The sequence below is a fragment of the Saccharomyces mikatae genome (assembly GCF_947241705.1).
Source record: "Saccharomyces mikatae IFO 1815 strain IFO1815 genome assembly, chromosome: 5".
In the NCBI taxonomy this organism is placed as follows: domain Eukaryota; kingdom Fungi; phylum Ascomycota; class Saccharomycetes; order Saccharomycetales; family Saccharomycetaceae; genus Saccharomyces; species Saccharomyces mikatae.
Genome location: NC_079260.1, coordinates 371,302 through 399,295, shown reverse-complemented (window position 1 = coordinate 399,295; position 27,994 = coordinate 371,302). Strand labels below are relative to the sequence as shown.

General features: G+C 38.0%; 14 protein-coding genes and 1 non-coding gene across 15 annotated transcripts; 6 read left to right on the top strand and 9 right to left on the bottom strand.

Annotated features, from left to right (window-relative positions):
* Window positions 1-6: 6 nt before the first annotated feature.
* On the bottom strand, window positions 7-624 carry RTT105 (Rtt105p; the record flags this gene model as incomplete). Its single annotated transcript, XM_056221952.1, has 1 exon — window positions 7-624. One exon carries the CDS (start codon window positions 622-624, stop codon window positions 7-9), a length of 618 nt encoding a protein of 205 aa, XP_056081692.1.
* Window positions 625-899: 275 nt separating this feature from the next.
* SSA4 (Hsp70 family chaperone SSA4) lies at window positions 900-2,828 on the bottom strand (the record flags this gene model as incomplete). Its single annotated transcript, XM_056221951.1, has 1 exon — window positions 900-2,828. The coding sequence occupies one exon, from the start codon at window positions 2,826-2,828 to the stop codon at window positions 900-902; it is 1,929 nt and encodes a 642-aa protein (XP_056081691.1).
* An 872-nt stretch (window positions 2,829-3,700) lies between these two features.
* RPS8B (40S ribosomal protein eS8) lies at window positions 3,701-4,303 on the bottom strand (the record flags this gene model as incomplete). The annotated part of the gene is made up of 1 exon (XM_056221950.1): window positions 3,701-4,303. The coding sequence occupies one exon, from the start codon at window positions 4,301-4,303 to the stop codon at window positions 3,701-3,703; it is 603 nt and encodes a 200-aa protein (XP_056081690.1).
* A 1,283-nt stretch (window positions 4,304-5,586) lies between these two features.
* AST2 (Ast2p) lies at window positions 5,587-6,879 on the top strand (the record flags this gene model as incomplete). The annotated part of the gene is made up of 1 exon (XM_056221949.1): window positions 5,587-6,879. One exon carries the CDS (start codon window positions 5,587-5,589, stop codon window positions 6,877-6,879), a length of 1,293 nt encoding a protein of 430 aa, XP_056081689.1.
* A 187-nt stretch (window positions 6,880-7,066) lies between these two features.
* UBC6 (E2 ubiquitin-conjugating protein UBC6) lies at window positions 7,067-7,819 on the bottom strand (the record flags this gene model as incomplete). Its single annotated transcript, XM_056221948.1, has 1 exon — window positions 7,067-7,819. One exon carries the CDS (start codon window positions 7,817-7,819, stop codon window positions 7,067-7,069), a length of 753 nt encoding a protein of 250 aa, XP_056081688.1.
* Window positions 7,820-8,317: 498 nt separating this feature from the next.
* On the top strand, window positions 8,318-9,274 carry PRS2 (ribose phosphate diphosphokinase subunit PRS2; the record flags this gene model as incomplete). The annotated part of the gene is made up of 1 exon (XM_056221947.1): window positions 8,318-9,274. One exon carries the CDS (start codon window positions 8,318-8,320, stop codon window positions 9,272-9,274), a length of 957 nt encoding a protein of 318 aa, XP_056081687.1.
* A 356-nt stretch (window positions 9,275-9,630) lies between these two features.
* UBP9 (putative ubiquitin-specific protease UBP9) lies at window positions 9,631-11,880 on the bottom strand (the record flags this gene model as incomplete). The annotated part of the gene is made up of 1 exon (XM_056221946.1): window positions 9,631-11,880. One exon carries the CDS (start codon window positions 11,878-11,880, stop codon window positions 9,631-9,633), a length of 2,250 nt encoding a protein of 749 aa, XP_056081686.1.
* Window positions 11,881-12,349: 469 nt separating this feature from the next.
* Window positions 12,350-12,421, bottom strand: Smki_5.trna12E. The gene has a single exon. It is a non-coding gene; the product is annotated as a tRNA-Glu (tRNA).
* A 2,096-nt stretch (window positions 12,422-14,517) lies between these two features.
* SHC1 (Shc1p) lies at window positions 14,518-16,107 on the bottom strand (the record flags this gene model as incomplete). Its single annotated transcript, XM_056221945.1, has 1 exon — window positions 14,518-16,107. One exon carries the CDS (start codon window positions 16,105-16,107, stop codon window positions 14,518-14,520), a length of 1,590 nt encoding a protein of 529 aa, XP_056081685.1.
* A 530-nt stretch (window positions 16,108-16,637) lies between these two features.
* RAD51 (recombinase RAD51) lies at window positions 16,638-17,840 on the bottom strand (the record flags this gene model as incomplete). The annotated part of the gene is made up of 1 exon (XM_056221944.1): window positions 16,638-17,840. One exon carries the CDS (start codon window positions 17,838-17,840, stop codon window positions 16,638-16,640), a length of 1,203 nt encoding a protein of 400 aa, XP_056081684.1.
* Window positions 17,841-18,435: 595 nt separating this feature from the next.
* On the top strand, window positions 18,436-19,053 carry PUP3 (proteasome core particle subunit beta 3; the record flags this gene model as incomplete). Its single annotated transcript, XM_056221943.1, has 1 exon — window positions 18,436-19,053. The coding sequence occupies one exon, from the start codon at window positions 18,436-18,438 to the stop codon at window positions 19,051-19,053; it is 618 nt and encodes a 205-aa protein (XP_056081683.1).
* A 320-nt stretch (window positions 19,054-19,373) lies between these two features.
* On the top strand, window positions 19,374-19,874 carry AIM11 (Aim11p; the record flags this gene model as incomplete). Its single annotated transcript, XM_056221941.1, has 2 exons — window positions 19,374-19,509; window positions 19,585-19,874. 2 exons carry the CDS (start codon window positions 19,374-19,376, stop codon window positions 19,872-19,874), a joined length of 426 nt encoding a protein of 141 aa, XP_056081682.1.
* Window positions 19,875-20,160: 286 nt separating this feature from the next.
* Window positions 20,161-24,453, top strand: TSC11 (TORC2 complex subunit TSC11; the record flags this gene model as incomplete). Its single annotated transcript, XM_056221940.1, has 1 exon — window positions 20,161-24,453. One exon carries the CDS (start codon window positions 20,161-20,163, stop codon window positions 24,451-24,453), a length of 4,293 nt encoding a protein of 1,430 aa, XP_056081681.1.
* A 91-nt stretch (window positions 24,454-24,544) lies between these two features.
* Window positions 24,545-24,925, bottom strand: IES5 (Ies5p; the record flags this gene model as incomplete). Its single annotated transcript, XM_056221939.1, has 1 exon — window positions 24,545-24,925. The coding sequence occupies one exon, from the start codon at window positions 24,923-24,925 to the stop codon at window positions 24,545-24,547; it is 381 nt and encodes a 126-aa protein (XP_056081680.1).
* A 690-nt stretch (window positions 24,926-25,615) lies between these two features.
* On the top strand, window positions 25,616-27,919 carry MET6 (5-methyltetrahydropteroyltriglutamate-homocysteine S-methyltransferase; the record flags this gene model as incomplete). Its single annotated transcript, XM_056221938.1, has 1 exon — window positions 25,616-27,919. The coding sequence occupies one exon, from the start codon at window positions 25,616-25,618 to the stop codon at window positions 27,917-27,919; it is 2,304 nt and encodes a 767-aa protein (XP_056081679.1).
* Between the last annotated feature and the right edge of the window lie 75 nt (window positions 27,920-27,994).

Here is a 27,994-nt window from a genome sequence, read left to right as displayed (position 1 = left end):
GTCCCATTATAAGTAGGAGTTTGAAAAAGTATTGCTCTCTTTATCACCCTTGTTCAGAAGCTGCTCTAATTCCTTTTTATAGGTTTCTTGTTTCTCTATGAAAGCAAGCAACTCATCGTCTTCCAAATCTTCATTATTTTGCCACTCCATGTACTCAGCTATATCTGAGGGTATTGAGTTCTTTTGAGCTTCTTGTTTTAGCCTTTGAATTTCCCTAAAATGTTCTCCTTGCATGACCATCTCTTCCATCTTGTCTAAACCACCACGTAACTCGGTCATTTTTTCTCGACGTTTAGTCGATCTCATGCATTCCAATCGTGATCTCTGATCCGCTCGATGTCGTTCTGAACTGGCGATAGGGGATGAAGAATGAGGTCCAAAAAAATCCTGTGAGCGATCTCGTCTGTTTAATATTATATCTGAAACTACGGAAGGAGAACCTTCGATTTGTGAAGTGTCATTTCGTTGATGTTTCTTTTCTGATAACCTATGCATAGAAGATCTTAAAGATTGTGGTGTTAGACTCTGGTCAGAAGAATCATTTGGATAATATTGTTCGGAGGGTTTCTTTTCATTCCAATTGAAACATATGTCATCAGAACTTAAGGTGTAGTTGTCGTACATTTCCAAATAAAGTTCTTTGATTGTTTTCTGTTACAGTTAGTAGCTGGTCGTTTATAATGGTCGCGATGGGTTTCTCTTTTCAATCTCGTTTTCATATAGACGCGAAATCTCTGATTAGCCCTCTAATTATTCAGCAGTAGCTAAAGCGTTTAAGACTTACAAAAGTAAATCATTTCATGATTCTTTAGTTCTGTATCTTGTGTATACACCTAAAAATTCTATATAAGTGGGGAAAAACAAAAAAATTAAGATGGTGATAATCTACCGCTTCTTACCTAATCGACCTCCTCGACAGTTGGGCCATTATCCGATGTACCAGTGGGGCCTGATCCAGCACCTGGAACGGGACCCGCTCCTGGAACATTACCGGCAGCCCCGTAAAATTTACTCATAACAGGGTTGGCGATACTTTCTAATTCCTTTTGTCTCTCCTTGTATTCCTCTGTAGAGGCCGCTTGTGAAGCGTCTAACCAATTTATAGCATCTTGAGCAGCAGTCTCTACTTTTTTGGCGTCTTCTTCACCCACTTTTTCCTTAAAATTATTTTCATTTACTGAGTTCTTCAAGGTAAAGGCGTAGGATTCCAGTTGGTTCTTAGCTTGAATACGCTGGGCTTCTTCATCATCTTCCGATTTAAACTTTTCCGCCTCAGCGACCATTTTATCTATATCCTCCTTCGACAATCTTCCTTTATCGTTGGTAATTGTAATCTTATTAGACTTGCCAGTGCCTTTTTCAACAGCAGATACATTTAGAATACCATTTGCATCAATATCAAATGTAACTTCAATCTGAGGCACACCTCTTGGAGCGGGTGGGATACCGCTCAATTCGAATTTACCCAATAGGTTGTTATCCTTTGTTCTTGTTCTTTCACCCTCGAAAACTTGGATCAAAACACCAGGTTGATTATCAGCATAGGTTGAGAATACTTCGGACTTCTTTGTTGGAATGGTCGAATTTCTTGGTATTAATTTTGTCATAATACCGCCCGCAGTCTCAATACCAAGAGACAATGGTGCAACGTCCAGTAACAGTAAGTCTTGGGTCGTCGACGACTGGTCACCTGTTAATATGGCAGCTTGAACGGCAGCACCATAAGCAACAGCTTCATCTGGGTTAATCGAACGGTTGGGCTCTTTACCATTGAAAAAATCAGATACCAATTTCTGTACCTTTGGGATTCTTGTTGAACCACCTACTAGCACAATTTCATCAATTTGTGACTTGTCTAATTTTGAATCGGCCAATACCTTTTCCACTGGCTCTAATGTTGATCTAAACAAGTCAGCGCATAACTCCTCGAATCTTGCTCTTGTTATTGAAGTGTAGAAGTCAATACCCTCAAATAATGAATCAATTTCCACAGATGTTTGAGCAGATGAAGACAAAGTTCTTTTGGCTCTTTCAGCAGCAGTTCTTAGTCTTCTCAACGACCTTTGGTTACTTGTTAAATCCTTTTTATTCTTCCTCTTGAACTCCTCCGCTAGAAAGTTGACCAGTCTATTATCAAAATCTTCACCACCTAAATGAGTATCACCTGCAGTAGCTTTAACCTCAAAGACACCTTCATCTATAGATAATAGAGAGACATCAAAAGTACCACCACCCAGATCAAAGATCAAAACGTTGTGCTCCTTTTGTGATTTTTTGTCTAGACCATAAGCAATGGCAGCAGCTGTAGGTTCATTTATGATACGCAGAACGTTTAAACCCGCGATGGTGCCAGCATCTTTTGTCGCCTGCCTTTGAGAATCGTTAAAATAGGCTGGAACAGTCACTACAGCATCCTTCACTTCCGCTCCTAAATAATTTTCTGCTGTTTCTTTCATCTTTGTCAAGATCATTGAGGAAATTTCCTCCGGAGTGAACGTCTTCGTTTCACCTTTATATTCCACTTGTACTACTGGTTTACCTCCCTTATCAATCACCTTAAATGGATAGTGTTTAGCGTCATTTGTTACCTCTGGATCGTTAAACTTACGTCCAATCAGACGTTTAGCATCGAAAACTGTATTATGGGGATTCATTGCAGCCTGATTCTTTGCAGCGTCACCAATCAACCTCTCGGTGTCAGTAAAAGCTACGTACGAAGGCGTCGTTCTATTACCTTGATCGTTAGCGATAATTTCAACTCTGTCGTTCGAGAAATGTGCAACGCACGAGTAGGTTGTACCTAAATCTATACCAACAGCTTTTGACATGACTATTTTTTTTTTTTTGCTTATGTTTTCTTTTGTGCTTTTTGTTAGCGTTTAAATCAGAAGATGTTGAAAAGAAAGATAGAAGCTCTTGAAGATCAAATGATAGCTCGATATTTGTTGTATTTATACGGCTATTTTGCTATCAATGTAAAGCTAGGGAGCATCCTCCTTGATCATATTGAATCAGTGTGTTGGTTTACTTCTCTATTCCTTCGTGTTCTATAAGGTTCTAGGAACTTCTAGGAACTTCTAGAGTGCATTTCACTGCACGAGTAAAACATACCGAGCAAAGAATATCCCTTCAAAACCTACAACATTCAGTAGTAACAATAGTGGAGAAACACATCTCGGGAAGCATATGGCTATAGATGAAGTGTCCTGAGTATAAACCTCGCGGAAGAATAACATTATCCCACCCCTATATTAATAATTTACTTCTAAGAGGACCCGAGGGGTTTTTTCGATTTTCAGTTGAGAAAAGAACACTATCCTTCACATTGGGGAAAGATCCAACTGGTTGCCTTTTCTAATAGGATACATTAAGTCCAGATACATAGGAAGAGAGAACGACTGCCACAGTAGGTACATGTCTTTTCTCTTGTATTATTGCGAATCTTGCGTGAAATACCCGTGCAGATTTAGAGGAGATTTGCATCATGCAAATGCGGTGATGAGGTACTATGAAACGTCCTCTACCATACCGTCCCATATCCACTACTAATATTGGTCTATAGTTTAAAAGATTTTTATGTTAATTGTTTTACAAATTATAAATGGAATGGTAAATATTAAAAATAAGAAAGCAGAAAGAGACGACACAAAATAAAAGTAAAATTGTACATGTAGCGTAATAAAATATTATCTCATTATCTCTATTTCTTAGCAGTCAATCTTCTCAAGTAGAAAGCTAATTCTTCACCTTCCAAGATGTAACCATCACATCTACCGGATTGACCTGGTCTGGAAGAGATACAAGCGTATAATCTACCGGCGCTGAATTGAGATTCAACAGAAGATTCAATCTTGGCAGAAGCAGCTCTAGCAGCCCACTTTCTTTCAGCATTCTTGCTCTTGGCAACAGTTTCTTCTTCCTTGGCGTTCTTCTTCTTACCTAAGGTTTGACCGTAATGAGCTTCGAACCATTGTCTGAATGGAGTAGCATCAATTTGAACGATGGCAGCCTTGGTTAAAGTGTTGGTTCTGACCAATTCGTTGTTGGATGGATGGTAGACGACACCGGCAATTCTGGTCTTCTTGGAGATACCTTCAGAAGCCCAGGAAAAGTTACCGGTTTCAATTCTTAAAGCTCTGTATTTCTTGTTACCACCTCTGGTTCTGACGGAGTGGATTCTTTTAGCACCAATTTTGGTGTTGGCTGGTTGACGGCCTAATTCAAACTTTCTCTTCTTTCTGAATTGAGCACGTTTAGCACCGGTGGCTGATCTTTTGTGACGAGAATCACGAGAAATACCCATTTTTAAACTGTTTCAGAGTATATTAATTTGTTAGTAAAACTATATTCTTAACGAATGTATTGGAAATAGAAGACTAAAGAATATCTTATTTTCAGAATTTTTTTTATTGCCTCGATTTCTTTTACGCTGCTTATGATGTTTCTCGAACTGATATCTCTGCAGGTACTGTTTACGATTCAATGAATTTCAGTATGTTTCATCATCCACAGGTCAAAATCCTTATGTGAAAAAGGTCATGATCATCGTTCTCTGTATTGCAGTAAAGTAAAATTGCGGCAGATCCTCAAGGTTTCTCCTTCTATTCTCTTGCTTAATGGGAGTTAGAACATACGTTTTATCGTGGTGTGTTTAGGGTTTTTGCAAGATCCTAATACACGATTCAAATGCTAAATAACAGCTTTTAACAAGATAGTGGTAATTAGTTTCACCACAGAGTGCATCATGATGGGCACGGGACTATCATAGGCTCATCCCATAATAAAGAAGTTTCAGCATGCGTGCGTTAGACAGAACGCCTCCCTGTTTGGGGCAACAGAAGTGTCCATTCCGTAAGAAAGTTAGGCAGCCCGCGCTCTCCTGTACGCGGCACTTCTCTCTTCTCTCACCACGTTCGGGCAGGGCAGATTGTGTTAGGCTCGATTAGCGCCCAAGCGAATAATAAATAAATCTTGGTTTGAAAATATAAATCCGTGGCAAGAAATTAATATAATGTATGGGTTTAAAAGGAATGGATGTTATGATGTTTTCAAGGAAAATTACCTTTTGATAAAAGTGATGGGTTACTTACGATGGATATTATGCTAAAGGGATCCTTGAATATGATGACCGAATACAAGTAAGAGTGCAAATGCTACATAGACCAAGTATGCAGAAACTCATTCATGGTGCCATTTTCTAGTCATTGTGTTTTTAAACTACGGTTCTACTGCTTCAATAAGACTTGTTCATTATGAAATAACTATGATTAATTTTTTGTAACAAAACTTCTGTGTGCATTACACTTCAGTTGCTTTAGGTAACAGAAGCATGCTCATAAAATCAAAGGCATGTAATTCTATTTTTGTCTTGCGGTCATTTCTTATGCGTTTTGGGTGCGATGAACCATTTGTTGTAATTACTCGGTTATCTCATTGATTTTCAAACGTCGCTATAATTATAAACAAAGAGGTATATGAAAAGGGATACACAGTTGTGCCTCATAATAATGTTACCTGAATTGAAAAATGCATCAAAGGGAAAAGACAGACGTAATAAGTAACCAAAATATAAGATAGCGTAGAAAGATGGCTGAAAAAATCCTGAGCAACAAAGATCCTAAGCTAGAAGCCATGACAGTAGACCACAAAGTTCCGGCACCAAAGGAAATCACTGTGGATGAACCCACGCTGACTAGAGTTGCTAGACCGCTAAGACATGTAAGACATATTCCTGTTAAATCATTGGTTTTCCATTCCAAGAATGGACCCCTTACATTTTCATACGAGAACAAAATAAAGCTGCCTATAAATAAGAATAAACTAGTGGTACAAGTGAATTATGCAGGTTTGAACCCTGTAGACATGAAAATTAAGAATGGTTACACTAAACCTTTATATGGCGAAGCCGGTATTGGAAGGGAATACAGTGGGGTGGTGACCCATGTTGGTGATAATTTGAAAGATATATGGAGCATTGGAGACGATGTATACGGCATTTATTATCATCCCAGGTTGGCCGTTGGAACACTACAAAGTTCAGTACTCATTGATCCCCGTGTAGATCCTATTTTGATGAGGCCTGAACATACTTTATCACCGGAAAAAGCCGCTGGTTCCTTATTTTGCTTAGGGACAGCTTTTAATATATTAGCTCAACTAAAGGAGAAGGGCCAATTGGATGTTGAATCTAATGTCTTAATTAATGGTGGGACAAGCTCAGTAGGTATGTTTGCCATCCAGTTATTGAAGCGGTACTATAAACTTTCCAAAAAATTAGTGGTTGTGACCTCAGGTAATGGTTCAGCAGTTTTATCAGAACATTTCGGTGATTTAAAGGATCAAATGATTTTCATAAATTATTTATCCTGCAGGGGAAAATCTAGTAAACCCCTTAGAAATATGCTAGAAACTGGTAAAGTTGTCGATTACAATGACTTCAATACCCTTAAAGAAACTGAATATTATACACAAGGCAAATTTAACGTTGTATTGGATTTCATCGGCGGTTATGATATCTTGAGTCATTCAAGTTCTTTAATTCACACTAAAGGTGCATATATCACCACCGTTGGTGACTATGTTGGAAATTACAAAAAAGACGTCTTTGATTCTTGGGACAATCCTAGTGCCAATGCAAGAAAGATGTTTGGCTCGATGTTATGGTCATATGATTACGCTCATTTTTATTTCGACCCAAACATTAAGATTATTTCGAAAAAAAATGATTGGATACATGAATGTGGCAAATTGCTAAATGAGGGAGTCGTAGATTGTATTGTCTGTCAGGTTTACTCTTGGAAAGATCTTAAAGAAGCGTTTTCTTACATGGCCACTCAACGTGCCCAAGGCAAGATTATAATCAAAGTCGAAGGTTTTTGAGACAACATTGTTTTCTGTCTTGCTAATTTGAATCTATTTCATGTTTTTTTTTTGAGTTTCGGATTCGTATATATATAATTAATTAAAATTCAACGTTCATAATGGAAAGATCCCTTCTGTCTATATAATAGTATTAGTTTTATTCGGTGTTGTTAAATATATCTAAATTTCAGTCCATTCGGTAAGTTCATTTCATAAAAAGGCCAACCAAAAACAAAAAGAGGGCGATACCGATATAAACCATGGAGGAACTACCATTAAGTTCCTTCCCATTTTTTTTAGAGTTAGCTTCTGATTGTCCCAATGCTTGTTCAGCACGTATTCTATCTTCCGGATCTAGGATTTCTTCCAAGGAAATTACTTTCTCCTTTGCTGCTTTTGTAAAAGCATCTTCTGTTTCCTCGCCTGTGTTTGTATCTTCCCCCTCCATTAACTTTCTCTTTTCTAAAGTTTGTGCATTTTCTTCTACAATTTCAGGAAAAATCAGTTTGAACCTAACGTTTTGAAAAGAATTATAACTTATAGAATTTCTTGCCAGCATCTTCTTTTGATGGTCCGACGTGGTAATTGATCCTGTCGTAGCTTCGTCACTAGTCATAAAACTCAGTAATCCATTCAAAATGGTAGATACAGACCAACCAGGATTCCAGGTATCAGGATGATAATCACTCATTGAAAGGCATAATCGCGTATTGGGCTTGAAACGCCCATTCGGTGTAACCATTCTGATAGCCGGTGGCTTGTACGGATAATCCGACGGGAAAGTTAAGGTTCCGTGATATTGGCCCCCCTTGTAAGGAGTATCTGCAGGACCTGTGATAATGTAATGCCACTCCAAAATGTTATCTTCATTAGGACGGGCAAGAATATATGGCGGAGGGTTTTCCACCATCAACTTGTACTCTTTGGTTAATCTCTTATGAGCTTGCTTCGTAGCCATTCTCTATCGTACGTCTTCTGTTTTTGATTTGCAATGAAAAATAGTAACGCTAAATATCTGTTCTATGGGGAGCGATGGTATTACTTTCTTTTACGGCTCCTCAAATGTAATCAGAAAGGAACTGTCTGTTCTCTACAATTAATTTCGGCTTTTTCTGAACACAAATAACCAAATTTTCCCTATTTTATTGGGGAGGCTATCCCAATTGTAAAGTTCAATAATGCTGTAAAGAAGTAACGCCTCAAACTTGCTGTAGAAATAGATGTTAAGTAGGATATTTTAACTTATTGTAACGGTATTGATAATAAATAGAGAAGAGTATCCCCTGTATATATATTTCCTATCAAATCGCGCAGCAAAATGAATCAGGCACGTGATTATTTTTCAATGAAAAATTTTTGGAACAATAGATAATAAGAACATGTTTCGAAGGACCACTCAAGGAGAGAACAATTTGCGGCCAGTTCGAAAACTTTCTTTCTGTAGGTTGCGTCAAACATGTCTACTAACAGTATTAAATTGTTAGCTGGTAACTCACATCCCGGATTGGCTGAGCTTATTTCGCAAAGATTAGGCGTACCGTTATCTAAAGTGGGAGTATATCAATATTCAAGTAAAGAGACATCTGTTACTATAGGGGAAAGTATTCGTGATGAGGATGTGTATATTATTCAAACGGGTTACGGAGAACAAGAAATTAACGATTTCTTAATGGAGCTATTTATCCTAATTCATGCCTGTAAGACGGCATCAGTCAGAAGAATTACAGCAGTCATACCAAATTTTCCTTACGCAAGACAAGATAAAAAAGACAAATCCCGGGCACCAATCACTGCAAAGCTGATTGCCAATCTTTTAGAAACTGCGGGATGTGATCATGTCATTACTATGGATCTCCATGCTTCTCAAATCCAAGGGTTTTTCCATATCCCTGTTGATAATTTATTCGGTGAGCCAAGTGTGCTAAATTATATAAAGACCAAAACAGATTTTAATAATGCAATACTGGTATCGCCAGATGCTGGTGGTGCAAAAAGAGTGGCATCTTTAGCGGATAAACTAGATATGAATTTCGCCTTGATTCATAAGGAGAGACAAAAGGCCAATGAAGTTTCGCGAATGCTGCTTGTTGGTGATGTTGGCGGCAAATCATGTTTGTTAATTGATGATATGGCTGACACTTGTGGTACTTTAGTGAAAGCCTGTGATACATTAATGGACCACGGTGCTAAAGAAGTTATTGCTATTGTAACACACGGTATATTTTCTGGCTCAGCTAGGGAGAGGCTGATAAACAGTAGGTTATCAAGAATTGTCTGCACCAATACAGTACCTGTTGATTTGGATTTAGATATCGTTGATCAAGTCGATATCAGCCCAACGATCGCAGAAGCTATCAGGAGGTTGCATAATGGAGAATCAGTCTCATATTTATTTACACATGCGCCTGTTTAAGAAAAGGCATATATGGATATATTTGTATAATCGCACCAACAGATATTCTGACAGATGTGTACATTGTTGAGTGCTAGCGCTTATGCTGCTACCGATTCTTTTCGAGCAGTGTCTACGAGGTTCTAATTAAAACTTTTTTTGTAATTGTGGTTTGCTTTTCAAAACTATGAAAGAAATATTTGCTCTTAAGTCATTAAAGTAGTTGAAATGAAATCTAAGAAACATCGAAAGATCAGAAACAGGAAAAAGAAGAAAAAAAATTTGAAAATTATTATAGAATAAAAAAGCACATTTTTATTGATACTTTTGGGACAGAATGACTTTTGATTTTTATGATCTACCGGTTTGATTGAAACTCATTTGATGAAACTCAATATTCTCGATTTTCTTTTTTGTTTACCGTGTCTTTTATCATTTGCAATTTTCTTGGTTTCTGTGGCCTTTGTTTCAGGTATATCCCTTAAGGTTATTTTACGTTCAATATTCCCTGCCGCCTTCAATGTACGATTTCTTAACCAATCGTCGCATTTGATTAATTGTTCAATGTTGTTATCAGCGTTTCTTTGGCATTGATTTGAAGCGTCTATTTTCTCAGTTCTATTATTAACCTGAGATTCTTTATAGAATAAAACATAAGCTGTTGTTTGGTCACCTGGATGGCCAGTGAACTGTAATACAGTTTCTTCTCTTATGGATTCTACTGTCTCATCATCATACAAAAGCCACCCAAACTTCTCATTCTTGCAAATGCATACGTAATGGCCATGTTGTGGACCGCTTCCCATATGAATAACGACGCCACTCAGTTCATATTTTTTGGATACTGATGTGTCAAAGGTGGAAGAAACATCTAAAGTCAATGGATAAAGTATCTTGTTGAAAAGTTTGATGTTTGACTTCTGCTCTTCTGAATACTTGAATCTTTTCAAATGCAGTGACAAAATATAAGGGAGTTGTTTCAAGCCGACTATACGCTCCGCCTCTTGTAAACCATAACATTTGTTGCAGTAAAATTTGTTAATCCCATTCAACATCTCACGTTGATGATAGCTTTTCAAGATCCTCTGGATATCTGTATCGTCATCGCCTTGCACCTCTATAGGAAAATCTAAGAATGGCTCGTCTCTTGAGGTGATATTATCACAAGTTAAACATTTGATCCTATTTGTTAGTGTACCTTTGAATAAATCCGTTATAAAGTTGTTACTGATGTTGTTAATATTCTTTTGAGGTCCGAAGTTCACTCTCGGATCATGGCATTCAATATATTCACTAAAATCGTTTAACAAAAAATTTAAGAACTCATGAGCATCTTGTTGCATCATAGTATTGAACAGAACATTCTCTTTCTTCAAGATCTTGACGAACTCTGTGGGTGAAACAATCCCTGTTAGTGACAAGTTTTCGGTTATAGATTCAAATATATCCTTTAGTCCATTATAGAGTGTAGCTTCCTCAGTTGGGTAAAGTAAATGATCAAGGTTAAGAATAGGGCCCCTAATTAGAGCGGCCTTTTTTCTTTGCTCACTAGTTGGAAACGCGTTTTCTTTATTATAATTGGAATCTATGACAATATTATTACAGCTCTCAGAGTTATCTTTATCATCATCACCTGCTAATTCAGTTTTACCGCCTGATATGTTTATTTGACGAGGAGAGTTTGCTTGGCAGTTTATAGCAGAAGCTTTTGAAAAGGAATCGCCCTCCTTTACGAGTGATCTTCCAACAAGAATTTTTTTACAACCTTCGTGAAGCTTTTCTGTTAATGTGTCAGAAGCCATAACCACTGTATGAACAGGCTGAAGTCGTTCCATATCATTGTTATCATCTTTCTTTGTGAAATCTTTATTGCTTGATTTACTCTTGCCAAAACTCATGAATGAATTCCTTTTCTTTTCAAAATTATTCTGTTTTTCCTGAGTGGAAGAAGATGAGTTATCTTGATCGCTTTGCACAGGGTGGTGATTGTTGCATGTATCTTCATTATCATTACTTTCGCACTTTGTATTCCCCCCATTTACAGACGTTTCAAAACTTTCATTAGTAAATATCCTTGCTTTTGAACCTTTCAAGTCGCTTTTGCGTATTCTATTTGTTGCAGGTTTTTCTGGATACTGTAAAATATTGCACCTAAATTCCGGAATATTATAAAGGCATTGTAAGACAGAGTTGCAATAACAAGTATTTCCAAAATTTTCATATCCAAATACCTTGTTGGAACCGTCTCCATAAGGCATCAAATCCGAAATGGTAGTAAAAAGAATAGATGACTCTGTATTCAACGCTCGATCTTCATATGTGCCGAGAGAATCGTGTTCTTCTATATCTGCAGTGTTTGCCTTACTATAGTTATGGTGGTGATGTTGTTTGTGCTCTGCGAGGTTATCCGTTTGACTGCTGTTTCTGCTTCTTCTTTCATGGCTTTTGAGATTAGAAGGTAGACTTGACGTGCTACTTTTAGTACTGGATGGTTTCCCTATGGATGGAGCTCTAGAGTTTCTGGTCTCTCTCAAACTAATTGCTTCCCGACTAACTTCGTCATTGCTCTGCGTATTTTTTTCTGACTGTGACTTTTTCCTATTCACAGATAGCCATCTTTTTATCATATTTTCATGTGAAAACTTCTTGGCCTTGTTGGAAGTTCTTATTTTCTGTTTATTGATGATGCGATTTCTTTTTTAAGGATCGAGCTAAGGTTTACGACACATTCAAATTTATTAAAGCGAAAGGTTGAGTTGACCCCTAGAAGTTTAACAAACACGGAAATCCCAAATACAGCTTCGATCGATTTTATCGAATGCAAGAGAAGCAACTTTTTGTGGGGCATCATATCTTTTAGGAAAGGAACATGAATGTAATGTTTTTAAACCATAATAGAAATCCCGCATTGACATAAGTAAACGCGATTTCCGGGGTAAAAACCGCATACTAAGTACAGTGGCGTACAACGGCTTAATTACTTTTTCTCCTATTCAGGGACAGGTGAGGTACGATATTGGATTGCTTTGTCGTATAGGAGGATTCCAGCAACGATACTGACGATGGAGATTATGAATAAAAAATTAATGGTGGTCACTCCGATACGGGGAGTCGAACCCCGGTCTCCACGGTGAAAGCGTGATGTGATAGCCGTTACACTATATCGGATTGAATATATGGATACTTGTTGGGGCGGAAACCTTATAAGACACGTAAGCAGTAGTGATTATGTTGTAGATGAAATAATGGCAATTACTTAATGTGTTGGAATAAGTGATTACCACTATACATTTATTCATATAAATTGTTGTAGTTGATGACGAACATTCTTTAACATGATACTAATGATGTTGAGTAAATTAATACTAACATTCTTATGGTGATACCAATTTAAATGGAGTCAGGAAATTCTAATTATAGAATTTCCTGCACTAATAAGATAAAGATCTATTAATTGTCCAGAACTTAGTATATAAGAAGATGAGTTAACACTAAATTCTTATCATCAACACTCTGATTTATGTCTGAACCTTTTGGTTTAATACAACCAATCAGCGTGTGTTTTATATACCTCTCTTATATAGATTAAGAAGGAACGACTATTCTTAATTATTACAACTTACTAAACTACTAATTATCAACATAATGAGATATTGGTGGATTTTGAGGTGAGTGTGGATTTTGATTTTATTGTTGGAATTTCATTTTTTAATAAGGCAATAATATTAGGTATGTAGATGTAGATGTACTAGAAGTTCTCCTCGAGGATATAGGAGCCCACAAAAGGGAATCTGCAATTCTACACAATTTTATAAACATTATTATCATCGTTTTATATGTTGTTATCCATTGATCCTATTACATTATCAAACCTTGCGTTTCAGCTTCCACTAATTTAGATGACTATTTCTCATCATTTGCGTCATCTTCTAACACCGTATATGATAAGATACTAGTAGTATGACTACTAGTTAGTAGATGATAGTTGATTTATATTACAACAGTATGACTACTAGTTGATAGACGATAGTTGATTTTCATTCCAACAGATATTACCTTTATCAACAATGGAATTCTAACTATTGTCTCAAAATTCACAATAATCCCACAATTCTGTCGATACATATATGGAATATATGTATCAAAATTGTTTAGTAGTGTAAATTAGTACAGATTTAAAATATTGGCAGTTTACCTCGAATACCAGTTAATGTCCCTGTCAAAACTACTATATAGAAAACTGATGAATTTGCCCTCGTTATTTGATCAACGAGATATATACTTCTTGTATACGTAAGCCATGTGCAATAGCTCCATATTATACACATGAAAGATGTTCATGTGAAAAAAAACCCCTGCGGAATTGGTGTCTGTTGCCGGCATGGAGTTAAACCACTATGCTTAGGCAACATATTTCAATTTGGGATCTATTTGTTGCCGGAAACGCTGCTACAATTTTCTATGGGAGGTGTTTATCAATCTTCGGCAAATAATCAATGTAAATAAGTGCATAGAGCATTCAAGTATTATTGAGTATATTTAATCTTTTCCTGGTCTTACCGTAAGAGTATTCATAAAGCAGCCTGATAGAAATAATGAATTCTAAGTATGGTGACTCTTTACGCTAGGCATTAATGTTAATGCCAGTTTCAAATCCGATGCGATTTTTTGTCTTCGCACGCAATCACTTCACAATCACTTGACAACATTCACAATCAAGCCAGATGACGAGTAATGACACTTTGGTGTCGACTGTTGTTTCCGTTTTACAAGTATCTGAGGCAATTTCGTCGTCAACGCACTATAAATACATCCATTTGTGTGTATTGTTTATCATTATTTTTTTTCTTTCTTACTTTTCTTAAATTTATTCTTTTCTCTCCTTTTTTTTTTATTACTTTTTAATGACAAAATGTAAATATATATAAAAAAAAGAGGTCTAAAGCTACTGTAATATCATATGCATTAGGACTAAGAGAAAGCCACAAGTTGAATATTCTAGAGTTTATACCGTTATTCCAATGATAGAAGTGAGTTGAAGTACACCCCTGATATTAAGTACAACAAAACTACAATTGAATAACCAAAAAAAATTGTCAAGTTTTATTTATTTGATATATAGCAAAAAAATATTTAATAATTACGAAAGGTGTGAGAATGGATTGGTCTATTATTGAACAAAAAAACTTTTAAAATTAATCGAGCTTCCACAGTTTTAGAAAAGAACCAAAAAGAAAAAAAAAAAGAAGTCTGTGCTTTTTCTATTAAATCAGCTTTCTGGACGCCACAACTTCATTCGAGGGCTCACAATACTTTTGTGTTGATTCAGGACTCTCTTGCAGAACTAACCCTCCATTTTTACGAGCTTCTGCTAGCAGTCTTGTCGATTCAGCATGACCTAAGATTGCTGCCTTCTTGTACAGTGTCATGGCATAATCTGGATCTGAAATAATAAGATCATTGAATCCTGTCATATATATATTGGCTAACTCAAAAGGAGCACCACAAATCAAGCTGTTGGCTATGGATGTAGCCCTTCGTAACCATCTATAACCATCCATTTTCGTTAGAATATCATCAGGAAGGCCCATCAAACCATGATAAGAATACACTCCCAGTTTATACATTGCAGCCGGATGATTTTTGGTTGCTGCAAAGGTTAGGAAGTTAACCGCCTTTGGTGCATTTCTGGCTACACCTAAACCACACTCATAACAAATGGCTGTTCTGTAAATACTTTCAATGTGTAGTCTTTTGGCGGCGGCTGAAAACAAAAGAAATGCCCTTCTATTCTTTATCATACCAAAAACACCAGAGGAGTATGCATCACCTAAAAGATACTGCGCATCTGGATACCCAACAGCACTTAGTTTCTTTAGAAGGGTCTTCGCGTGGTTCAACAATGATTCTTTTAAAGAGTCAACAGTAAAGCTACTGCTTCCAATCTCCCGTTCCTTGACGAGTTCTTGGAGTTTTTCTTTATCCAAACCTATCTTCAAAATGTATTGTGCATACTGAAAAGTGGAATATATGTCACGAGTTTTCTTAACTGCTTCTCCATACATTTCGATAGTTTTCCATCTTGGTAACAAGCTTTTTTTGTTCCCCTCACCAAGGTGAAATTTTGCCACATTATGTGATTCAGACGCAATGGCCTCGTTCGTGAAGCAAAGATCGTTGCAAACATTAAAGTCCAGTGACAAATTCTTAGGAAGTGATATGGAACTCGAACTTCTATTGATGTCATTTGAAGAGCCCGAACCACTTGCGTCGTTCAAAAACTCCAAATCATTTGACTGACTGAAAGAAAGGTCAACGGATTGATTTTGTGAGGGAGGTGGTTCAGTAAAGTCGTTAAACTCCGAATTTCTGTCTGGTGATGTGCTATTTAAAATTTCAGAAGAAATTTCGGAGGAGATTTCGATTCCTGAAGAAACCCGTGATTTAGCGTCCCGTGAGGAAGAAGTGTCGCAATCAAATTCGTTCTGTTCAGGAAGAACACTATTTGTGGGAAAAATGTTATATTTTTCAACTAGTGGAAGAGAAGGGTTACTGCCCATCGTATCTTCACAGACTGCAGAAGAAAATTTTTCACCGTCACTGTCGTTCTGCGAGGATCCTGAGAGACAAGCATTTGAATTATAAAATTTTTCTCCTTCTCCATTTGAATTTGTGTCACTTGAGTGTGAAATATGAGAGGAAACGGAACACCAATATTGGCGAACATCTGGTTTATTCAATGTCAAAGAAGAATTAGTGGAGAATTCGCCTGATTCTAGCTGCTTATCCATTTCTTTACAAACTCCGATTTCAGGGTATGCACCAGGGGTATTTGAGCAAATGGCTATGGACATTATAGGAAGTACCTGATTCAACAAAGAAAATCCTCGCAATACTAAAAGTATTTTTCTTGTCGTAGGTAAAAGTCTTATTCTTTTTGTTTCTTCAAGTACCAATGTTGAATTTATTTAAAATGTTGGAATCAGAACAAGGAAAATCATTTGCATGGAGAAGAATATATATTTTGGGTTGGCCTTATAACAGGATGGCGACACCATTACGAAAAATTTTCTTCCACTCCCCTAAAAGGATAAAGCCACGCGGACCCTGTAAAAAACGTAGTCATCGAAGAAAGAAAAAATAGAGAAAAATAGAGAAAAATATACATACTCATTACAGGTGACGGTATAAAAGTTATATAAAAGAACTGAAATAAAAGACAAGACCGTGAATAAGGCCGTAAAGTATATATGAAGAAATATATGCAAAAATCTAAGACAATGAAGAGAAATGAAGATAAAAGATCACGGCGTGCTACCTAAGACAGGGAGGAGAATTGAAAATAAGCCTGCGGATATAAATAGAAACAAGAGGAGAAAAACAACTATTCGTCTTCTTCCCTAGGGTCACCGACACCATCTTCGTAAATTGCAAACACACATTCGGCCTCTGGCAAGCAAGGCGAGTCCACAACTTTACATATTCTTTGACATCCCTTACCCTTTTTGAAGCCTAATCGCGTGGTCGAAGAGTGAGCCATAATATTACCACCGATTGGTTTCTTTGGATCTGGATTGAAAGACATACCACCATCAACTTGGGCGACAACTTGGTTAGTAACGACGACAGCGACACCAAATTGATCAGCCAGTCTCTGTAACGCACGCATGAATTTTGCCAAATGCATTTGCCTTGCGCTTAATTCACCACGGCCAGAAAAATCTGTGCGGTAAAGAGCCATGACAGAATCCACCACGATCAACGAAAACCTGGATTCACTCATCATTTGAGCAGCAGCGTCCAGAAGTCTTAGCTGATGATCGGCGTTATAAGCTCTTGCATACGCAACGTTGTTTAAAGCATCATCTGGATCTAATCCAAACCGCTGGGCTATGGACACTAATCTCACTGGTCTGAAAGTACCCTCCGTATCGATATACAGACACTTGCCTTCGCCGCCACCAATATCCAGCGGAATCTGGCAAGTCACGGCCAAAGTGTGACATAGTTGGGACTTACCTGTCCTGAATTCACCAAAAAGCTCAGTAATAGAACCCGTTTCAACACCACCACCCAAAAGAGTGTCCAAATTCTTAGAACCAGTTGTTAAACAAATCAGTTCCGATCTTCTCATGTGAAAATCAGCAGCCGTGACAAACCCCATGGGCACTAGTCTGGCGGCTTCGTTCAGCAACTTGTCTGCCTTCGCCTCAGATATACCCTTGATCTCTAGCAAATCCTTTCTAGGAGCATATGCCACTGCTTCAGCAGTGTGCAACCCGCTCTCCCTTAGTTTTTTCACATCTGCCATAGTAATCCCGTTCACTTGCAGTTTCTCTATGGGTACGAACGATCCCAAAGCTGCCTCATCGTACACTTCATCTTCCGCCTCTCCCTGTGCTTGAGCTTGCTCCTGCAATCCGCCACCATCGGCGGAGCCGTTGGTGGCAGCGATATCATCGCTGCCACCGTTGCTGTTCCCATCAACAACGGATTGTGAAAGGTCTGCTGGTACCGTAGACATCAACGAGCCGTTTCCGTACTGAAGCTGCGACTCTGATATGTGTTGTTCTTGAACTTGCGACATACGATGAATAACAAGCTGTGGAGTCTTTATCAAATAGCTTACTATGCTACTTGTTGCGCCACCTAGCAACTACTATACTGGAAACTACGGGATATAGAAGAAGTATGAAAGAAAATTTTTTCTCCAGTCCCCACTATTCCCCTTTATGGTCCCACCACGCGTACTGTAAACAAACCAACTTAGAAATAGCGGAAATGACGCGTAACATAGGGTAACTGAGCGTTTTAGACCCGAGAGACCAAGTGTACGATGTAGCTGCACTAGTGAAACTGGTCTATATGTTGTAAATACGCTATGTATGATGAGATGGTCAGGCCATGCTGGTTGAACATTGGTTTCAGTCAATTTTACGGTAGTGAGTATAGTGATGATAGTGATCGTTATTAACGTTGTGAGAGCACGTGACTGGATGGCCTGTCGGTGGCAAAAATGTGCAAAGTGCAGGGGCGAGGAAAGGAAAGAAAGAGTTTCAGGCATGAAGTAGAGGGCAATAGAAAACATAGATGTGCTGGAGAATTCTGGACTGTAGTGTAAAGTAAGGTGAATTGCTTGCGAGTTGTTGTAGAAATACTGAAAAGCGAATAAAGTACAAAAAATGTCGGATCCAAGTTCTATTAACGGTGGTATCGTCGTTGCGATGACGGGTAAAGACTGTGTGGCCATAGCCTGTGATTTGCGTCTGGGAAGCCAGTCATTAGGTGTGTCGAACAAGTTTGAAAAAATTTTTCACTACGGACATGTGTTCTTAGGGATTACCGGTCTGGCTACCGACGTAACTACTCTAAATGAGATGTTCCGCTACAAGACAAACCTATATAAGTTAAAGGAAGAAAGGGCCATTGAGCCTGAGACGTTTACTCAGTTGGTATCAAGCTCGCTTTATGAAAGAAGATTTGGTCCGTACTTTGTGGGACCAGTTGTGGCAGGTATCAATTCCAAATCCGGGAAGCCCTTTATCGCGGGATTCGATCTGATCGGCTGTATTGACGAGGCCAAGGATTTCATTGTCAGCGGCACTGCATCTGACCAGCTGTTCGGTATGTGCGAGTCCCTGTACGAACCTAACCTAGAATCTGAGGATCTTTTCGAAACCATAAGTCAGGCCCTACTAAATGCTGCCGATCGTGACGCTCTTTCAGGCTGGGGTGCTGTAGTATACATTATCAAGAAGGACAAGGTGGTCAAGAGGTATTTGAAGATGAGGCAAGATTGATCGATTCATGGCAATGCCATGGCCCCAAAGAAAAAGCAGCAGCACAAAATAACTCCTAAACGGAAGAGATCAAAAGATCTTTACATCTTACTCATCTTTAATTTCTAAGTAAACAGAATAGATCGAATGAATATATAAATACTAAAATGCATAAAGTCAAATGAAGATCCAAGCAGTTCTCCGTTGGTTGTACTTTTTAGAAGTCAAGCGTTGTCCACCAGCCGCGATTCTTTTGAAAAACTGATGCATCTAATACTAACTCGAATAGGGAAATATCTTCTTGAGCAGTATTGTCTGCGACTAATACGACCGATTCACCAATGAAGGAGACTATGGCTGAAGAGAAGAAGGAGTACAAGAAACGGAGAGTTCTCCAGATGGCCAAATTTTATGGTGCGGCCACTTTCACCCTAATTACTATGAGGCTAATCTCCAGGGCCATAAAAGTACGAAAATGTATGTGGTTTCACTGATTGTAGTAGCGGGAAGTAGCACGAATAACTTTTTACTAACACCTTTTATTGATAGCAGACGTCCCCACCATGTTCCAACAAAATTACAAGCCCCCACCATTTTCTCAAAGGAATGAAGCCATGTCTGCGTTAACATTTGCATCCGCCGCCTCAATGGGTACGTTTAGCACGCTGATATTCGGATTCTGCTGGGCATTTGATATTTCAACAGCAAGAGAATTTGTTTTAAGGACAAGAGAGTTCATGGGTCTTCCCCAAACTTTAGACACTGATACGAGCATGGACGAAGAAACTGCCAAATTGACAAAGGAGTTGCAAGATTTACTGTCTGGCGGGAACGACAAGTAGCGCCACGCATTGATCGATACTCCCTAAACTTTACATATAATGCAATCACAAGCCGTTGCTATCTGGTCACATATTTGTATATCTGTATATATTCTTTCTTCTAATTATACGTGCAATGGTTCTTTTTTTTTTTACGTTCTCTTGGAAATTGATTGATCCATCGGCGAAAAGGAAGATGAAATATCGATCAATTCCTATTGTTCTCGGATATAAGTAAGTTACTCCAAATTGTAGGTTGCACGTTAGGGAGGACGCTTCGTGTTCCACCAGTTTCTGTGATTTCACTATGAGCATTCCTCACAGTACGAAACAAAGTAGCCCTCTCTCAAGTCGGCACCGTTCCATAGCTAATACCACTTCGCAGTTGACTCCGAGACACAGTCATGATAACTCGAGTAGCCAGATTTCAAGTGCTAAGAATATTGCATCTACCAGTCCGTCAGCTACCATGAATGAAAGCTCTAAGAGAAATAAACAAAACTTGGTACTTTCAACCTCATTTATTTCCACCAAGAAATTAGAAAATAGTGCACCTTCGCCGACCAGTCCCCTATTGGCAAGACGAACAAGAAGTACAATGACCAAAGCACTCCTTAATCTCAAATCAGAAATAAATTATCAATATCAGGAATTAGCTCGACTGCGCAAAAAGAAGGACGAATTTGAACATCTTCGGGACTCCACAATATCTGATATTTACTCTGGATCTTACTCCACTAATCATTTGCAAAAGCACTCAATGAGGATAAGAGCAAACACTCAACTTAGGGAAATAGATAACTCGATAAAGAGGGTCGAACGGCATATCTTTGATCTCAAACAACAATTCGACGAGAAACGACATAGATCACTTACAACATCCAGTTCAATAAGGACTGACATAGGGAGCATCAGAAATGATGGTCGTCAAACCGATGATAGCGAAGAGTTGGATGATCACAGCAGTTTGACAGATCAGGCTACTTTTGATGATGAATATCTGACAACTCCCACTTCGGTAACCGAACGTAATAGCCAGCCTAACTTAAATAGTCGTAGTACCATTAATTCGCGAAATAACGAAGATGTTTCTACACTTCCTGTTTCCAATTTGGACGATCCTGATATGACAAACTTAACAAATGATAGCGAAAATGATCCAGGTGATCTTGAAAACGAAAATCAAATCTTCACATCAACAACTACAGAAGCAGCCACATGGCTCGTGAGTGACTACATGCAAAGTTTTCAAGAGAAGAATGTTAACCCTGATTTTATTGCCCAGAAAGCAAATGGCTTGGTTATCTTGTTGAAAGAACACTCGGAGATAAGAAAAGATTTAGTGCTAACTTCTTTCATGTCATCAATTCAGAATCTACTGCTTAATGGAAACAAACTTATTGCGGCATCAGCCTACAGAGTATGCCGCTATTTAATCAATAGTTCGAACTTTATTGATGAATTGTTAGAGCTAAGGTTAGATGCTTTTATTATTATTTCCCTTGCGAAAGATAATTCCTACCAAATAGAGAGAGAACAAGCCTTGAAAATAATCCGAAGATTTATTGAGTATAACAACGGAATCACACGGGGTATCATGCAAGCTATAATAAGTTGTGTAGAAAAACCTGAAGACTCTTTAAGGCACATGGCTTTGGAAACTTTATTGGAGCTTTGTTTTGTCGCTCCAGCAATGGTTAAAGAATGCCGGGGCATGAGAGTCATCGAGGGATTTCTTCAAGATTATACTTCCTTTTCACTTGCGTCCGTAATTCTGGACACTATTTTACAATTAATGGCCACACACAAAACAAGACAGCACTTTTTAGAAGACTTTAATGTCTCAGTGTTAACGACGGTGTTTTCCGACACAAATACAAAATCAAACGTTAATGTAGAAAAAATGCAAAATGCTTCTACACTTATCTCAATAACTTTGAACAGCTATAATGGTTTTATGCTTTTTTCTAACGACAATTTCAGACCGCTCAAACAACTTGTGTCATTTTTCCAAATTCCAATATGTGCCCAATACCTCATCGACATCTTTCTTGATGTTTTGAAAATCAAACCGCTGCCGTACAAGCCAAAGGGGAGACATTCTCATTCTTTCAAACCCGTTCCATCTCAATACTACAAAGAATGCATGTCTGTAAATCAAAGACTAGCGTTAATTGTGCTGATTCTAGACAACTCAATGTTTGTATCTCATCTCCTTAAACTTCTGAACGAAGAGAACAGAGATGATTACCTGGTCACAAAAGGAAGATATCTTCTTACTGAATATTTTAATCTCAGAATGAACTTGGTAGATAACAAATACACCTCAGTATCTGTGCCAATTTCCAAGGAAAATTTCACTTATGTAAACGAAACATTCCAGTTTCGGAAGATCGCCTATAAAATGAATAGGAATAGAAATACAATTGGAATGTCGGGTATTGATTACGCTCAAAACATAAAATCCTTTTCCAAAGATATCAAAGAGAATACTCTTCTTCGAGAAGTGGATGATTTTCGATTCAGAAGGATGGTTTATGACTCCAAGGTTTTACAAACAAAAGATTTCACACGTTGGAACTGGAATATTATAAATGAATTACTCGAAGGACCGTTACTAAATAAAAAGCAATTGGAAGAGCTAGTTAAATCAACGAAATTCATCAGAAGATTATTAGTGTTTTATAGACCACTTAGGTTGAGATTTTCTAATGTCAATAAAGGTGCAAAATTATCTCAAAAGTATGTACAGGTCGGATGTCAGTTTTTTAAAACCCTAACAGCGACCCCGGAAGGAATGAAAATCCTTATGGATGATACCAAAATTATACCACAATTGGCGTCTTTAATGTTCAGAGCCATGGAGGGAAATACATCAGGTAATATCTTTAACAAAAACAAACTACGAGAAAAAATAATATTTGGCTATTTTAAATTCATTGGAATACTAACGCAGTCAAAGAATGGGGTTCATATCCTAACCAGGTGGAATTTCTTTACCGTAATTTATAAGATGTTTCAGTTCGAATCGAAATTAGGCCTAGAATTTTTATTATTGACCATACCTGAGTTAGATTTGAAGTATTCATCACATTGTCGCGTCATTATTGGCAAGGCTCTTGTTGTTGCCAATGAGAAAGTCAGGATTGAGGCCACGAAGCATATAGGTGATAAATTAAAGGAACTATTATCTATGAAGGGAAGTGATCTTAAGCTCAAAGCAACTAAAACTAAGCTACAACAATTTAAAATGGAAATGCTAACGAGGCAGTTATACGATTTGAGTCCCAGTGTAGTCGCAGTAGCAGACCAAGCTTTATATGAATGTATTGTCGCAGGTAATGGCTCCGAAGAGCTGGGCACCTCATTTAGAATGTTTTTGAACCAAATGGTTTTCATCAGGTCTCCAATACTTTTTGAATTGTTAAGTCGGCCATACGGATTTCAATTGTTGAACGAAATCAATTTTGTAAAGGAGGAAAGAGATTCATGGCTGTCTAAAAAAAATATTGAATACGTTCATATTGTGGAAGAATTTCTCAAGAAAAATCAATCGGTTAATGCGAAATCCCTTTCATTTCAACAAAAGAGTCGATTACCACTACATTTTTATGAAAGTTTAACGAAAACAGAAGACGGAATATTATTATTAAGCCAAACAGGAGATTTAGTCACATTCATGAACGTTATAAAAAGATACGTCAACGGAAACAATATGGCAATAGTAGAAGATGCTAAAAAAATTCTGGACCTAAAAGCAGCATTATGGTGTGTTGGGTTTATCGGATCCACAGAATTAGGGATCGGCCTATTGGACAACTATTCGTTGGTCGAAGATATTATTGACATAGCATATAATGCTAGCGTAACTAGCGTTAGGTTTACAGCATTTTATGTTTTGGGATTAATCAGTATGACCCGTGAAGGCTGCGAAATTCTGGATGAAATGGGGTGGAATTGTTGTGTCAGTGTACAAGATGAGCCTATCGGGATCGCACTACCCAATAGACTTGATAAATTTCTTTCATACAATGAACATAAATGGTCCACCTTTGGTGAGTACACAGATGAGATGATTGTGTTCGATAAAACCGATGGTGACTTGATAGAAAAGTGCGTGCCCATTGAATTTGATCTGGACAAATTACTAAGAGAGAAGAACACCGCAGAGAATCCATTAAACGAAAAAATTATCATCAGGAAATACGACAATGATATTACAAGTCAAAGTATTACCATTTCAGATGAAAACACTAGTCTTGCCGCAAACGGAACTCTTTTTTCTCCCTATGTCTCACAATATCGCAGCGACGATGACTCGATCGAGAACAAAATGCTGCATATAGTGAGTCAGCTAGGTAATCATATTCTCTCAAATCACGCAGTAAAGGAAATTACAGAAATAAACAATAAATACGGTCCAAGGCTTTTCGAAAACGAGAAAATGTTCTTCAAAGTATTCAATATGATGTCGAAGTATCGGTTCAAACCACATGTTAGAAAATTCCTCTGCGGACTGTTCATTAACAATAGAGCGCTTGAAAATGTCATCAGGCATGATAACAAGAGAGACAAAAGGCCAGCAAATTTTGTACGTTAGCGTAGAAGAAAAAGGCATTCTGTGTACATGTATATAGGAAAAATATTACATAGACCGGGTACTTTCTTTTATTACTGTTTGTAAACGTTATTTATAGCGTGTGGGTATCATTATATAGTAGTGGTGTTTCCTTGTACAGAGTATAAGCATCCACCAGTTCATCGGGAATTCCTACATCTTCCATTCCTTCTAGCTTTTCCGTAATTAGTGATATTTGATTATTATACCACTTCAATTCGGGAACTTTCTCTACGGTTGCTTCAGATATTAAACGTGGGGCTTCCGAACCAGTCAAACTAGTATCAGCATGTCCATCAATACTGTTCAGCACCGTTATCACGCTCGACACTTTCCTTAATAATGTAGTATATTCCCTCTTTAATGTACCGTCTTGTTTGATAAGCTCATCGTTCCTTGCTGATATCTTCCGTATATCCTTGTCTATGAGACTTTCTGGATCTTTACTAGGCATTGTATCCTTCTTTATTTTTCTTTTCGACCGTTTCCCTCAAAAGTAATTCGTGTCTTTCAGATTCATCTCAATTACTTCCAGATGCAATTGAAAATGCAGTTGATTTCAGTACCTTCTCACAACCAGAGGCTCATTCTCCGGGTAAAGACTTATCACGCCACATCACGTGACAATTATTCATTAAAGCCACATATTTCATCACACGTGACTTAAAGACAGAGTCGTATGCCAAAGTAAGAGTCAGACTGAAAAAATGTGGCCTGCCAAAGGGAAAAAGCCGGAAGGCGGGACTAGCTTTGAACTCGTTTAGTGTGAACGCCCAAAAGACCAATATTTCGCTAGAGTCATCGCAGTCATAGCAGCTCTTTCGCTCTATCGCCCGATCGCAGATGGCAAAACTGTGGTAGTCATAGCTCGTTCTGCTATAGTGAGAACTGTGAATGTGAATATGGAAGACACTGCGATAGATGCAGTAATTTAAGGGAAACTCTTTAGTTTTCCTGCTGTGAAAGAGAAAAAAAAAATTTCTATATAAGTTCGATATTTTCATCTTCATTCTTATTAGTTTCTCTCATGGATTTTATACAACTTATTTAATTTCTTTTATGATCAAAAAAATCAAGCATCTAAGAGCATTGACAACACTCTAAGAAACAAAATACCAAAATAACTTCAAATCAAATATTTAAAATGGTTCAATCTGCTGTCTTAGGGTTCCCAAGAATCGGTCCAAACAGAGAATTAAAGAAGGCCACTGAAGGTTACTGGAACGGTAAAATCACCGTCGATGAATTATTTAAGGTCGGTAAGGATTTGAGAACTCAAAACTGGAAGTTGCAAAAGGAAGCTGGTGTTGATATCATCCCATCCAACGACTTCTCCTTTTACGATCAAGTCCTAGATTTGTCTTTGTTGTTTAATGTCATCCCAGACCGTTACACAAAGTACGATCTATCTCCAATCGACACTTTGTTTGCTATGGGTAGAGGTCTACAAAGAAAGGCTACTGAAACTGAAAAGGCTGTAGATGTCACTGCTTTGGAAATGGTTAAATGGTTTGACTCTAACTACCATTACGTTAGACCAACTTTCTCTAAGACCACTCAATTTAAATTGAACGGTCAAAAGCCAGTTGACGAATATTTGGAAGCCAAGGAATTGGGCATCCAAACCAGACCTGTTTTGTTGGGTCCAGTTTCTTACCTATTCTTAGGTAAGGCTGACAAAGATTCATTAGACCTGGAACCATTATCCCTTTTGGAACAATTGTTGCCTCTTTACACTGAAATCCTTTCTAAATTAGCTGCTGCTGGTGCCACAGAAGTTCAAATTGACGAACCTGTCTTAGTTTTGGACTTGCCTGCTAATGCTCAAGCTGCTATTAAGAAGGCTTACACTTACTTCGGTGAACAAAGCAATCTACCAAAGATCACTTTGGCTACTTACTTCGGTACCGTTGTTCCTAACTTAGATGCTATTAAGGGTTTGCCAGTCGCCGCTTTACACGTTGACTTCGTTAGAGCTCCAGAGCAATTTGACGACATCGTTGCTGCCATTGGTGACAAACAAACCTTGTCTGTTGGTATTGTTGACGGTAGAAACATCTGGAAAAACGACTTCAAGAAGTCTTCTGCTATTGTTAACAAAGCCATTGAAAAGTTGGGTGCTGAAAGAGTTGTTGTTGCCACTTCTTCCTCTTTGTTGCACACTCCAGTCGATTTGAACAACGAAACCAAATTAGACGCCGAAATCAAGGGCTTCTTCTCTTTCGCTACCCAAAAGTTGGATGAAGTTGTTGTCATCACCAAGAACGTTTCTGGTCAAGATGTTGCTGCCGCCTTAGAAGCTAACGCCAAATCTGTCGAATCCAGGGGTAAATCTAAGTTTATTCATGACTCTGCAGTTAAGGCCAGAGTTGCCTCTATTGACGAAAAAATGTCTACCAGAGCAGTTCCATTCGAACAAAGATTACCTGAACAACAAAAAGTCTTTAACTTACCATTATTCCCAACTACTACTATTGGTTCTTTCCCACAAACTAAAGACATCAGAATTAACAGAAACAAATTCAATAAGGGAGCTATCTCTGCTGAGGAGTATGAAAAATTCATTAACTCTGAAATTGAAAAGGTCATTAGATTCCAAGAAGAAATTGGGTTGGATGTCTTAGTTCACGGTGAACCAGAAAGAAACGATATGGTCCAATACTTTGGTGAACAAATCAACGGTTATGCTTTCACTGTTAACGGTTGGGTTCAATCTTACGGTTCCAGATACGTTAGACCACCTATCATCGTTGGTGACTTGTCTAGACCAAAGGCTATGTCCGTCAAGGAATCAGTTTATGCTCAATCAATCACTTCTAAGCCAGTTAAAGGTATGTTGACTGGTCCAATCACCTGTTTGAGATGGTCTTTCCCAAGAGATGATGTCGATCAAAAGACTCAAGCCATGCAATTAGCTTTAGCTTTGAGAGATGAAGTTAACGATTTGGAAGCTGCCGGTATCAAGGTCATTCAAGTTGATGAACCAGCTTTGAGAGAAGGTTTACCATTGAGAGAAGGTGCTGAAAGATCTGCCTACTACACCTGGGCTGCTGAAGCTTTCAGAGTCGCTACCTCTGGTGTTGCCAACAAGACTCAAATCCACTCTCATTTCTGTTACTCTGACTTGGATCCAAACCATATCAAGGCTTTGGATGCTGATGTCGTTTCCATTGAATTCTCCAAGAAGGACGATGCTAACTACATTGCTGAGTTCAAGAACTATCCAAACCACATTGGTTTAGGTTTATTCGATATTCATTCTCCAAGAATTCCATCCAAGGATGAATTTATCGCCAAGATTTCAACCATTTTGAAGAGCTATCCAGCTGAAAAGTTCTGGGTTAACCCTGATTGTGGTTTGAAGACCAGAGGTTGGGAGGAAACCAGATTGTCTTTGACTCATATGGTTGAAGCCGCCAAGTACTTCCGTGAACAATACAAGAATTAAGGTTTTTAAAAAGGAAACAAAGTAATTTGTACTTTTTATTTTTTATTCTGGGATTCAACATCGGTGATTTAATTT